This window comes from Priapulus caudatus, unplaced genomic scaffold (assembly GCF_000485595.1).
Source record: "Priapulus caudatus unplaced genomic scaffold, Priapulus_caudatus-5.0.1 Scaffold633, whole genome shotgun sequence".
Lineage (NCBI taxonomy): Eukaryota > Metazoa > Priapulida > Priapulimorpha > Priapulimorphida > Priapulidae > Priapulus > Priapulus caudatus.
The window spans coordinates 37,937-50,068 of NW_014577694.1; the positions used below are offsets into that span (position 1 = coordinate 37,937).

The following is a 12,132-nucleotide window of genomic DNA, read 5'->3' on the forward strand; positions in this document are numbered from 1 at the left end:
AGAGAGAGAGAGAGAGAGAGAGAGAGAGAGAGAGAGAGAGAGAGAGAGAGAGAGAGAGTCCGGGATAGAGGCAGGCCTGACGACTATAGGATCATCCCATACATGTAGGTTAGCAGATGTAGGACAGGGCCGTAGGCTGAGCAAATTCCTAGGCGGGTTGGGGGGGCAAAATTTCATATGACTCAACTGGATAATGACGAGATAATGTCCATAGTGTGGTAGGGGTGGGTGACGTGGGTCTGAGACAAGGCTATCACGGACAAGTGACCAAAAAATCACGTTAGGGTTATTTCCCATTATTAGCTAAGCTCATTTTTTAATTTTGCTCCAAAATCTAAGGGAGGCAGCTGCTCCCTTTGCCCCCCCCCCACACACACAGGCTACGGCCCTGTAGGCGGGATGTGATTTGTGTCTCAAACTGCCGCCGCCTGCTACGCCACGAGTCGCGAAAGGTTACTCACAGTCTCACACACCACAAGAAATGCGTAGTAAAATAGTCGGGCAAGAATTTTGCGTGGGAAAATAATTACAGCTATCAATTATCGAGCCTTATTCCAAATTACTTATCGAGCTTCCATATTATCAACAGTCCCATAATGACAATAACACAATAATCTTTACCTCTGTTTTCGACTTTTCACGGCAAAATTCACAGCAGCAAACCTTGTTCATCTATTACAATATCATTGCCACATTGAGACTTCATTATTCTCCCCGTTATTGTCAGATGTTTGATCATCTCGATTCCGAACTAAGCAGTGTGCATTGCGCCTAGTTAATTATTTATTTAATGGTGAAAATGATCGCTACACTCATATTATCAAGAGCTAATAATACCTATTTATAGATAAAATTATTATTAGCATTACCTAAAAGGTATTATTAGCTCTTGATATTATATTTATGTGTCACCTGGTTTACGTGAAATGCCCCCTCTAACAGGTATACGCAATGCGTACAAAAACAGCAAACATTCGCATTTTCTCATTACATCTTGAAAGCTGGGAAGTTAAACATCGAGCGTGTGGCGTATCGCTTTCATCGAACAAACCTACTTTCGACGAACAGATAATAGCCGTTGGGGTTTTTCTGTAGGATCTGAATAGCTTTCCGCAGCATCTCTGCGAGGGTTGGGTTTCCAGCCTCAGCAGGAGACTTGTTAAGCACAGTAGGCAGCTCATCAGGCTCAAAAAGACCTATAGAAGAAATGACAGACGCGAGAAGATAAACGAAGAATGACAACACTTTTTTTTACAGAAGACCCCTGCTTGATCTGTCATATATCTCTTATAGCAATTGTTAATTTCAGAAACTAGAATCTTTTCTGAATCCGACAGTGTAAACGGCTCGTCCGAGGTGCGTTGCTGGCGCGGCCCATAAATTTTCAAAGAAAGCCTACTTTTTGTGCAGATTCAAGTTGTAAATTGGCTATTTCTCGTGTGCTCTGGGAAAGTTTTGTTTACAAGAGAAATTATGGAAGAATTTTTTTGTTAATAACATATATATTGTCACTTGCGACGTGTATTCAGAGGATGGCATTATTATTTCTAAAAAAGCCTTGTGCTGATTTATGGAAATTTTTTCGTAATTATGGCCACCTATGGGAAAGCATTTCCAGGCACCTTAAATTGTTTGTGCCTCCCCGGGCCCACCAGAGGGCGCGCGTGTACTATATAAGGCACTCTGCCACATGAAGATCCTATTATACACTACACGGCGTGTATATTCTCTATGCTCAGCCAGATTTCTTGTCTACATCGACATACTAGCAGACTGTTCGGCACAGCGTTGCAATCAACAAGTAGGTTTTACAGTGATTTGAAAATACCGCAATTGAAAGCAAAACTGCCTAAAAGAGGTGTTGTTACGTCATATATAAGGACGGGTATTATTTCGTTGTCAGATATGAACCCGAGGGTGGGTCTACCTCGCTTCTGGTTTATGATGTAACGTTGTTTATGCTGAACCTTTATGGTTAACATACCGTCTGTTTCGGTGTTCTGTATGCGAAAGCGAAAAATTCATGCATGCAGATACTTCGTCGCATACTGTCGCTCCGGTTGCGCATGCACACTACGTGGCCCGAATGTTTTGTAAGTGTATGACACAATGATACAGGTTAAATGAGGCTGAGATGTGTTTTTATATTAATTTCTCATCCTTTAGGTTACGGCAACTAGTTTAAATAATAATTAACAGCAAAGTCATGTCTAAATTGGTCATTTCATTAAAATGACAGTTCTTTGTCTTTGTATTCCTTTTTAGTTCACCGAATGTACTCACCATATTCGCGTAGAAAATAAAGCCACTATTGATCAACATTACACCTGTTGGCGTAAAATTTTCAACCGCATGCGCATCACAGGCCGGAAAGAATATATATCTATATCTATATATATATATATATATATATACATACATATATTAAATTGTAGTCTGTAGATAAATTAAAGACAAGACATCACTTCTAGCTGTTACCCCGAGTTTCACGCTTACGCGATCATCAGACAGACTTTAATGAAGAATAAACCTTATATATATACTATAACCTATATATACATGAATGGCGCTATTGTTTTAGTTATCTATTGTCATGTAGTTCTATTGTTATGTATATAATTACATATTTATCATTATATTATCATTATATTTAATTATATATTTATATTATATATTCATATTATATATATATATATATATATTATAGAATAGAATAGAATAGAGTAGAGTAGATTTGGTAAAAGGGTAATTCGACAGTTTTGTTCGTTTTCAACTAATAATGCTATGCGCAAACATGAAGCTAATTGAAGACCGTCTGCAACGTGGTGGCCGCATCAGATGGTAGTACCTACATGTTTCTTGGCGATAGGTGTCATGTTGATAGGTGTAGCGCCCGATGATGCAACATACAGATACACAGTTTGTGTTTGAAGAACTGACATAATGAGTTACGGCAGTTTTATTGTTGGTAGCGGCTAGTAAACGGATAAAAAGGTGATAGCCTTTTTGAAAAGTGAGGATGTAGGCCTATATTGGTGTAGTGAACTAACGCGGCTTTAATGCTAGTATTAATACTGCAGTATAACCATGCACTGTACTGTACTGTACTGTACTGTATTGTACTGTACTGCACTGTACTGTACTGTACTGTACTGTATTGTACTGTACTGTACTGTACTGCACTGCACTGTACTGTACTGTACTGTACTGTACTGTACTGTACTGTACTGTACTGTACTGTACTGTACTGTACTGTACTGTACTGTACTGTACTGTACTGTAGAAATGTGACGGCTTATGTTCGTATCATGTATAAATTCTTCGGCTGTGCGAGAGATTCATGATTCTTTCTTCTCCTTCCTTTTCCTACTCCTCCCATTCGCAGCTTCCCATTACCTCCCCCATCGACCGACCCCTCTCCCTTCACGGTTCACTAAAATTAGGTCTTCGTCTGGTTCAGGAGTCAGTGATAACTCTAGGTCAACGTTTTATTTGCGGTACCAGCACAAGAGCGATGATCTGTCGTATTGCATTCTTAAATAGGCGCTCTCTATCTAACCTACTAGTCAAATGCAATGTCTGCAACTTGGGCTACGGAAAAATACGAGGGCAGATCAGAGGTCATATATAAAAGTAGATGAGAAATATAAGCACAATTATTTTTTTTTACAATCAACAAACGCGACCAAATTCAAATCTTTACGCCACACATGTACGTGGACCTTACTGCACGTGGATATTACCATTCATTAGCCAGTGGATAAACAGTTCCTCATCGGTGATGCCATTTACATAATTTCAATAAGTGAGTTGCGACTCATTCCGAAAGCTTACCCGATTATGCTAATAACATGGCAATATAGCTGCTAGTAAATATAAGTATCACAACTCTGACGTATGTCATCGCATTTGTTTGGCGAGGAGATGATGACGTCAGCGCCGCACAAATCCCAACCTGCAAAATTGAAGACAAAGAAAGCTTTTTTCATTATAGCTGGCGCGATTAATAACAACAAAGCTAAATATTCGCACATCTGGCGCGCATATAATATAAGCTCTAGTAACGTGCTCTTCAAAACAAGCGTACTGCGCACTCAAGCGTACTCTCTTTTGACATAAGAACTATATAACCTAGTTACATTTTGCCAGCGTACGCATGTTAGCCAAGCGTTATTTGAGGATATTTCTGTAAGCATTGCTTGGTGTATTACAGGTGGTAGCAACTTTTAAAAATGAAAAAATTCAAGATTTAATTCTGGCTTTGTTTTAGTATAATATGTCGATGCAAGAATAGTCCCGTACAAGCATACGCGAAGGGCAATCGCTGTACGAAGCAGAAAACATTTTCAACGCAACGTTTTCTAACGACGATAGACTGCGCAAAAGCATGCAATATATTTAAGCAATCTTTTGTTTCGTTGGCATACATAGTTACGCCTGCTTTCGTCACGATAGGCAGGAGTTTCTGAACCCCGGTGCAATGAATCGTATACGCGCAAGTGCAGTTATAGGGGAAAATACGAGACGCCATTACACTGGCTCTCGAGGATAACGAGTACACTTAACGTCATCCGAATTTAGTAACTCGTGCAGTGATTAGCGGCAACAAAATCATTTCTCATCTTCCTTACCTTAGCCGATACCCGGCAATGAATGCGTGTTGCTGTCCATTATGTTTGTTCACGTCCTAACTCATAAATATTAGAGTATATTTGGCCGTGCTTATTCATTAAATAAGCTCCGTGAAATGTCGTAGTGATCGATCAAATCCGTGTACTACGCATCTCGCAGGAACGTTGTGCAAGTTCAAGGGATGAATTCGACGAGATAATAATTGTACGCAAAAATTCGACGCAGTAATATTTCACGTGATGCTTCTCAGTTGTTTACCTTTTCGGTGCAGTGCTGCTTGTTGCTTCCCACACACATGGCGTACGCCATCGCGTGCGCTATAAACGTCTGCTCGAAGTTGCCTCTAAAGAGATGTGCCATCGGTCCATTAGCAAACACGGCTACATCCTCGCCGCCATGAGGCTCCGAATCCAATGGCACTGCCGCTTCTTGCACGTAGCGTGGGTCAGCTAGAATTTAATTGATAATTAATTAATTAATTAAATAGTGAATAAACGGTTAGTTAATTACGGTAATGTTAATGTTAAAGTTGTAGATTCACATTCCTAGATTGTAATGAAAGGTGTGCGTTCTTTCTCATGCATATTTCGTAGCGCTTCCATAATTGACACTTACTTGACTCGGCTTCGGTGAGATTAGGGGATCGCGCGCCCCTATAGCCTGGTCCTGCTCCATACAAGACTGTCGTGTACGGCATGTTGTCAACGTCTGACAGTTTATTCACTAATCCTGCGATATAAACAATCAAGCTTACACGTCGTGGCGTTCAGATTGCCTCATTGCCTTTACATGTCGTTAAAACCGCGTTGTTGCTACTGTAGCAGATTCGCTTTTAGAATCGTGCATCGATGTGCAGTTTATTTCACGGGAGATGGCGCTAGCCGCGAGGACGATTCCAGGAAGGCAGAACAATAGAGAAAACGGCGCGAAAAAGGAGACGCCTGAGAGTGATGGCGGCCATGCAGTTGTGTTTTAGAAGGCGTCCGATATTAATAGTGCGCGTACGGTACTAGTAGTAGTACTACCACACTACTACTACTAGTGTGGTAATGTAGAATATCTGTACGGAACGTATACTGTACGTCTGTAGCCTCAGTGTAGAGATAAATACGGTACGGTTACAGGCTACAGCGCGTTTGAAATATGTCATACATTCATATAGTGTATTACTATTACCGTACTTTAGTACCGTAGCTGTAGCTGTATGCTGTAGCTAGTACCGTAGCTGTAGCTGTATGCTGTAGCTGTATGCTGTAGCTGTATGCTGTAGCTGTATGCTGTAGCCAGTACCGTAGCTGTAGCTGTATGCTGTAGCTAGTACCGTAGCTGTAGCTGTATGCTGTAGCTAGTACCGTAGCTGTAGCTGTATGCTGTAATTAAGCTAACGCTGACCCTTGCGGGTTTTTCCCCAACGAATTTACATTCTCCGCACCCGGCGAATCGAGCTTGCCACATATTTTGTACACCAAGGGGGCGACGCACCGTAAAGTGGCACCCCTCGTTATGATTCAGTTATTGTGTAGTATTTGTGGAACGTATTTGTGGTGTAATAGGAGCACTGGTGTTTAAAATAGCACGTAATAATTGTTAGTTCCGCGTGTTTACGGTGCGACGTGAACGGGTCTTATCGCGTCGATCGCGCGCGAGTAAATCGATAGAGCGACAACGTGCCGCTGTCGACGGTGTTGTAGATGTGTGACGCGAGGGATAAACAATGGTATCTAGTAAATAAACCTTTTATATCGCCACTTGTTACTGCCTATTCTCACATTCTAACTTCGTGACGCCACCTCGCCAACCCCCCACTTCCGTATCCTCGACTGGAGCGACTGCGCGTGGACGCCCCCCCCCTTTTCTCGGACGCTCGGTGTTTGACTGGCCTCTGCCCTCGTCAGCGATCGGCTAGTGAATCGAATCAGGTAAAGACGGGAGATACGGCCCTGTCAGGGGCGCGGCGACAACGCCAACATGACTATAGACACGCCATGGTAATTAGTCGACCCCGCGGGGTTTTAATTAGGCGATTGGATGAGAGAGGAAAAAACTGTTACAGTTGGGTGCCGTGACGCCCCAGGATTGCGCAACGTGATCGAGCGAGACGACGAGCGACACGCAGGACAGTCGGGCCGAGTTGGAGATGCAGGGCGTTGATGGGACCGAACCAGACGCCAATTCGCTCCGGCGCCAGCAATGGAAGGGGGAGAAGAAGAAGAATATGCGAAGTTTCGCGAGGAACAGTGTTAGAGATGGGGGAGGAAGGAGCCGAAACACGAAAGTTGGCAGCGCGGGTCGGAGCTGCTGGCGAAGTTTCAAGAGACGAGGTGTTAGAGATGGAAATCAACGCGAGGCAGAAAACAAAAGTTGGCAGCTCTGTCTGAGCTGCTGGTGAAGTTTCAGAGGAGAGTGGTTAGAGATGTGGACCGAGGAGCGAAAACGAAAGTTGGCAGCCGGTCCGTGAGCTGCTGGCGAAGTTTGTCAGAGGCAAAGAAAGAAAGCGCAAGAAGCGTAAGGCTGGTGACAGGCATGCTGACCGAGAGAGCACGTTATTCGGATCGCAGAGAGCGTAGCACGTCCACCACCTCCGCTCCTTCACGCCTGTATTATGAGCAGCGATCAATTCCTTGTCAAGTGCAAGACGAAACGGCATGTGAGGTGTGCCACACGGTGCGGCGACCGTCGGAAGCGACGCCTGCGCGAACAGCAATGAGGTCTGCGAGCACTGTCCTTCTAAGAGAAAGTGCTGAACACGAAAAGGAAGCCTCGTGTCCGCCTGCAGAAGAAGCGTGAGGTGAAAAGGAGCGCTCGCCTGTCTGGCCTGCAAGATGAGAGCTGAGTGAGAAGGTAAGCCTCGCTGTCCAGAGCCTTGCAAGAAGGAAGCTGAGTGAGAAGAAAGACTCGCTTGCGGCCTTGCAGAAGAGCTGACGAGAAAGGAAGCCTTCGCTGTCCGGCTGCAGGCAGAGAGCTGAGTGAGGGAAGGAGGAGCGAGGCGAGCCGCCGAGAAGTGAGCAGAGAGGTCGCCGGTGATGAGCTGAGGCTGCCAGAGAGGAGAAGGATGCTTCTGCCGTCGCACGAGAAAGGAGGCGGCGCTAGAGGGCGCTGTAGCGAGACTCGCCGAGGCGGAGAGGTGACGCTTGGCTCTGCTGGCGAGAGAGAAGCGGAAGCCCCGGGGAAGGCGAGCGAGCAAACCATACTCGTCGCGAAGCAGAGCAGGTACAGCCTCGAGCTTCATCAAAAGGCCGAAGTGGGACGCCTACAGACGGATCCTGCTGCAACAGCTGGAAGAGACGGCAGACAGCCGCCCATGGTGCAACGCGTGGTCCAGCTTACGGCGGCGGCAGGAGACAGCGCGGCAGGCGGCAGAATACGTGAGTGGTTGCGACGAGCCAACGTGAAGGGCGTAGTGGAGGATAGTGCAGGAATCAGCGCTGAGGAGATAAGCGAGATGCCCGCGCAAGCCAATAGAAATGGTCGCAGAGCCGGACGACAACGTCGGAACAGTGCATTGGCGGAAAAATGCCCAGCGAACTACCTCCTCCACGCCACAACAAGGCCGAGATGACAGGGATGCGGAGGCAGAGACATCCCGGCGTGCCCCACACGAGTATCAGTGAGTGGGTATGCGGCGCCACCCGTGACGCCTATCGAGGCGAGCGACGGAAAGAACCCGTCGGTCGTACGGCGGAACCCAGAAGCAAGGCTTACGACAACGCCGGCCAACCCTCGGCTCCTGACGACCGCAACACCTGGGTGGTGGTACTTTGACGGCCCGCGCCGAAGATGTAAAGTTAGGCCGGCCTTGGACGGGCCCGACCTCGTCCGTGAAAGAACGGGGTTCGCTGAGATGGATCCAGGCGACGGAAGAGGGACCCCAGAAGGCGAAGGGAGACGAGTGCCCCTGAAGAGGGACTCCCAATGGGAAAGCTGAACGAGGCCAAACCGGTTGGCGCCCGCCCAAAAACGGGCGGATGCAGACGATGACAAAAGTAACAGAAGTGGAGGTGGGGGGAAGAGCAAGGAACTCTGGCGGTGTGCGGCCTTTGAACCAAGAGACGGCCGACTTGCCGACGAATGGTTGAGTCGGAACGGTGCGGACGGCACGCCCCGCTAGTGGACTTGACAGCCCTCGCCGAGCCGACAAGCGAAGGCAGATGAAAGTGGGGAAACGCGGGCGAATGGCAACGCAGACGCGAGGTGGCACAGAAGGCCGTTGGAGGCCATGGAGCAGGATTACCGACCACGGGCTTTGCGCAAATGACGCGTAGCCGCTGCAGGTTGCAATGCCGCCCGCGTACGTACGTCTAGACAGATGAGTGGCAGCGGGAGGAAGAAAGAGAAGACATACGGTGGCATAGGATAGCTGAAGCTGGCTGAATACCCACTTGCACGAGATCTGCGGGGCGGAGGAAGTGACGAAGCATTGATCGGCCTCGTGAGTCTCACTGGCGAGTGATGGTCACGATCGGGCGCGGGTCGTACGACTCACTCCCTTTCCCGACACACGGCGGATGTGTTAGAGGCAAGACGGGATGGCACGTGTCGATCTGGAGTATCGACGCGGGTGGTGGGGTCACGTCCCCACTGCCCGTGGGCAGATATCGCCGTTGCCCGCGGTGACCCCCGAGGAGGCGGGTTGGCGCTGTCTTGTCACCCGAAGCGCAGCGGCGACCAGTAATTGCTGGCTTTGACTGACTACACAAGATGGTGCTGGGCAGAAGACGGCCCAGCGCAAAAAAAGCGGAAGCTCGCGCACCTGTCGCCGTGGGCATGGACTCCCTTCCCTCCCTTTGTGGAACAACTCCATAGCACTGGTGATACAGTGGCACTTGGTGAGACTGCAGACTGAGACGGAACACCGTGGTGAGACTGAGACAGTAACACATTGTGAGACTGAGAGCAGTACACCGTGACAGAGAGCCAGAGACCGGATAGCACGTGTACGGCGTGCAGAACACGGCAAGAGCGTCATTTTTGCGTCAAGTGAGTTTCCGCGGGGCCAGGGACGCTACAGGATCGCCGTCGAACGCCCGAACGTGTTTTCTCTCCCAGACCCGTGAACGCGTGGAGAACTTCGCGTAGTGCCGGGGCCATCTAGCGCGCCCGTGCCGCGAATCAGTTTATTTTGTAGTTGCGCATTCTTGTTGTGATGTTTACCGCGTGGGCGGTTTTTGCGCCTCGTTCTTAGCGCGAGTGCTCGTATTAACAATCGTGGGGTTGTTTCTAGTGTCAAGTGTCATCTGCTAATCGTTTATTTCATGTTGATAGTATAAATTGAGCAGGGCTGTTTCAATTTTAAGTTTGGGGGAATGTAGCAGCTCGCTTTAGAATCGTGCATCGATGTGCATATTATGTTCGACGGGAGATGGCGCTTAGCCGCGAGGACGATATCAGGAAGGCAGAACAATAGAGAAAACGGTCGGCGAAAAAGGAGACGGCCCTGAGAGTGATGGCGGCCATGCAGTTGTGTTTTAGAAGTGCGTCCGATATTAATCAAGTGCGCGGTACGGTACTAAGTAGTAGTACTACCCGCACAATACTAACTAGTGTGTGAAGCGAGATATCTGTAGCGGAACTTATACTGTAGCGTCTGTAGGCCTCAGTGTAGAATAATAACGGTACGGTTACAGGCTACAGCGCGTTTGAAATATGTCAGTACACTTCATATAGTGTTATACTACTATACCGTACTTTTAGTAACCCCCGTCCAGCTGCTAGCTGTATGCTGTAAAGCTGTATGCTGTAGCCAGTACCGTAGGCTTGTAGCTGTATGCTGTAGCTAGTACCCCCCCGTAGCTTGTAGCTGATATGCTCGTAGCCAGTACCGTCCGGCTGTCAGCTGTATGGCGTGTAGGCTAGTACCGTAGCGTCGTAGCCTGTAATGCTGTAATTAGCTAACGCTGACACACTTGCGGGTTTTTCCCCAACGAAATTTAACATTCTCGGAGGCCGCGAATCGAGGGCTTCCAAGCATAATTTGTAACGAGGGGGCGCCAACCGGAAAAGTTGCACCCTCGTTAGACAAGTCTATTGTGTAGTATTTGTGGAAGCGTATTTGTTGTGTATACGGCAACTGGTGTCTTAAACTTAGCACCGTAAATAATTGTTAGTTCGCGCTGTTTAACGGTGGCGTCGAGGGTCTTTCGCGTCGAATCGCGGCGCAGAGCGATCAGAGCGAACGTGCCGCCTGTCGCGTGTTGGTAGATGTGTGACGCGAGATAAAGCAATGGGTATCTAGTATAATAAACACTTCTGAACACAGTTCCACTTGTTAGCTGCCTACTTCTCAACTTCAACATTCATGACAGCACCCCCCCCCCCCTCCGCTATATCACTGCGGGACGGCCGGACCCCCCCCCCTCCCCTTTCTCGTCGACTCGGGTGTTTGCCTGCCTCTGCCTCGTCGCGGTCCTAGTGATTCGAATCGGAAAAGACGGGGAGTAACGGCCCTGTCAGGGTGCGCGGCGACAACGGCAACCATACTATACCACGGCCAATGGTAGTAATCGACGCGGTTAATTAGGCGGAACAGAGAGAGGGAGAAAACCGTTACACTACAATAGATTAAAAATCAGCTGTTGCGCGCCAATAGATGGAAGCACTAGCATTGGCTCAGGTAACTTGATCGTAGAAATCGATACATATATATCGAGGGTAAATAATGACAAATAAATTTGACGAAAAATAAATAATGGCGAATGAATTTGGCATTATTCACCCCTTGATTTATATGTTATCTATGCATACACCACTGATCTCTATAGGTGTTTTGCAACAGTCGAGGGCGTCCATACCCAGCGGGTGTGAATAAACATCGACCAGATATTAATTAAAAATATTTAGATTGTTTAGGCGCATACATAACATCCACTTTATTCATGCGAAATAACCACAGAGTCAAGATCCAGACTCCGCTAGAAACTTGTGCCAGCTAGGTTTTGAGCATTTCAGACATGTCTCCGGATCTCATTTCACACGCGAGAAGAGCGGACCGCGGTCACCATGGCTACGGAACTTGACGGAATAGCATAATTGCACGACAAGACCAAGCTCACTTGCCATGCTCTCTAGACGTCAATGAGGCATCTACCTTGAGTGCATGACGCAAATTTGTGCTCGCTAGAGCCGAATATTACTGTAAAAATCGGAAAAAGTCTTTTCTAGAGTCAAAATAGTGTAACATTGGGAAACAATTGGCAAAAAGCTTCTATTTTGTGCCTCCTATATACTAGTTGGATAGCTTTTAGCGGCAACTAGGTATAGCCATCAGGAGTCGTAACCATCGCTCCCAGTAGTATTATCATAGAATGAGCCGGCAGACTGAGCCGAAGTTTGACGTATTTCGTACAATACCTCTATGTATAGTATTATATTCTTTGTCTCTCTCATATTCTGTTGTGTATTTATCAAAGTTTGTTTTCACATGAATATAATATAATAATTGCCTAGGAGACCGAAACGGGCATTACACAGAATATATATATATATATATATATATTAAACTGC

The 12,132-nt window shown here is 47.0% G+C and overlaps 1 protein-coding gene across 1 annotated transcript in view; it reads right to left on the reverse strand.

Moving 5' to 3' along the window:
• Nucleotides 1–12,132, reverse strand: part of LOC106812312 (alkaline phosphatase-like) — a 26,092-nt gene that overhangs the window by 4,305 nt on the left and 9,655 nt on the right. Inside the window, exon 6 of the mRNA XM_014816153.1 lies at nucleotides 1,056–1,196. Within this exon, the coding sequence (XP_014671639.1) occupies nucleotides 1,056–1,196 (141 nt within the window). The remainder of the gene's footprint in view (nucleotides 1–1,055; nucleotides 1,197–12,132) is intronic.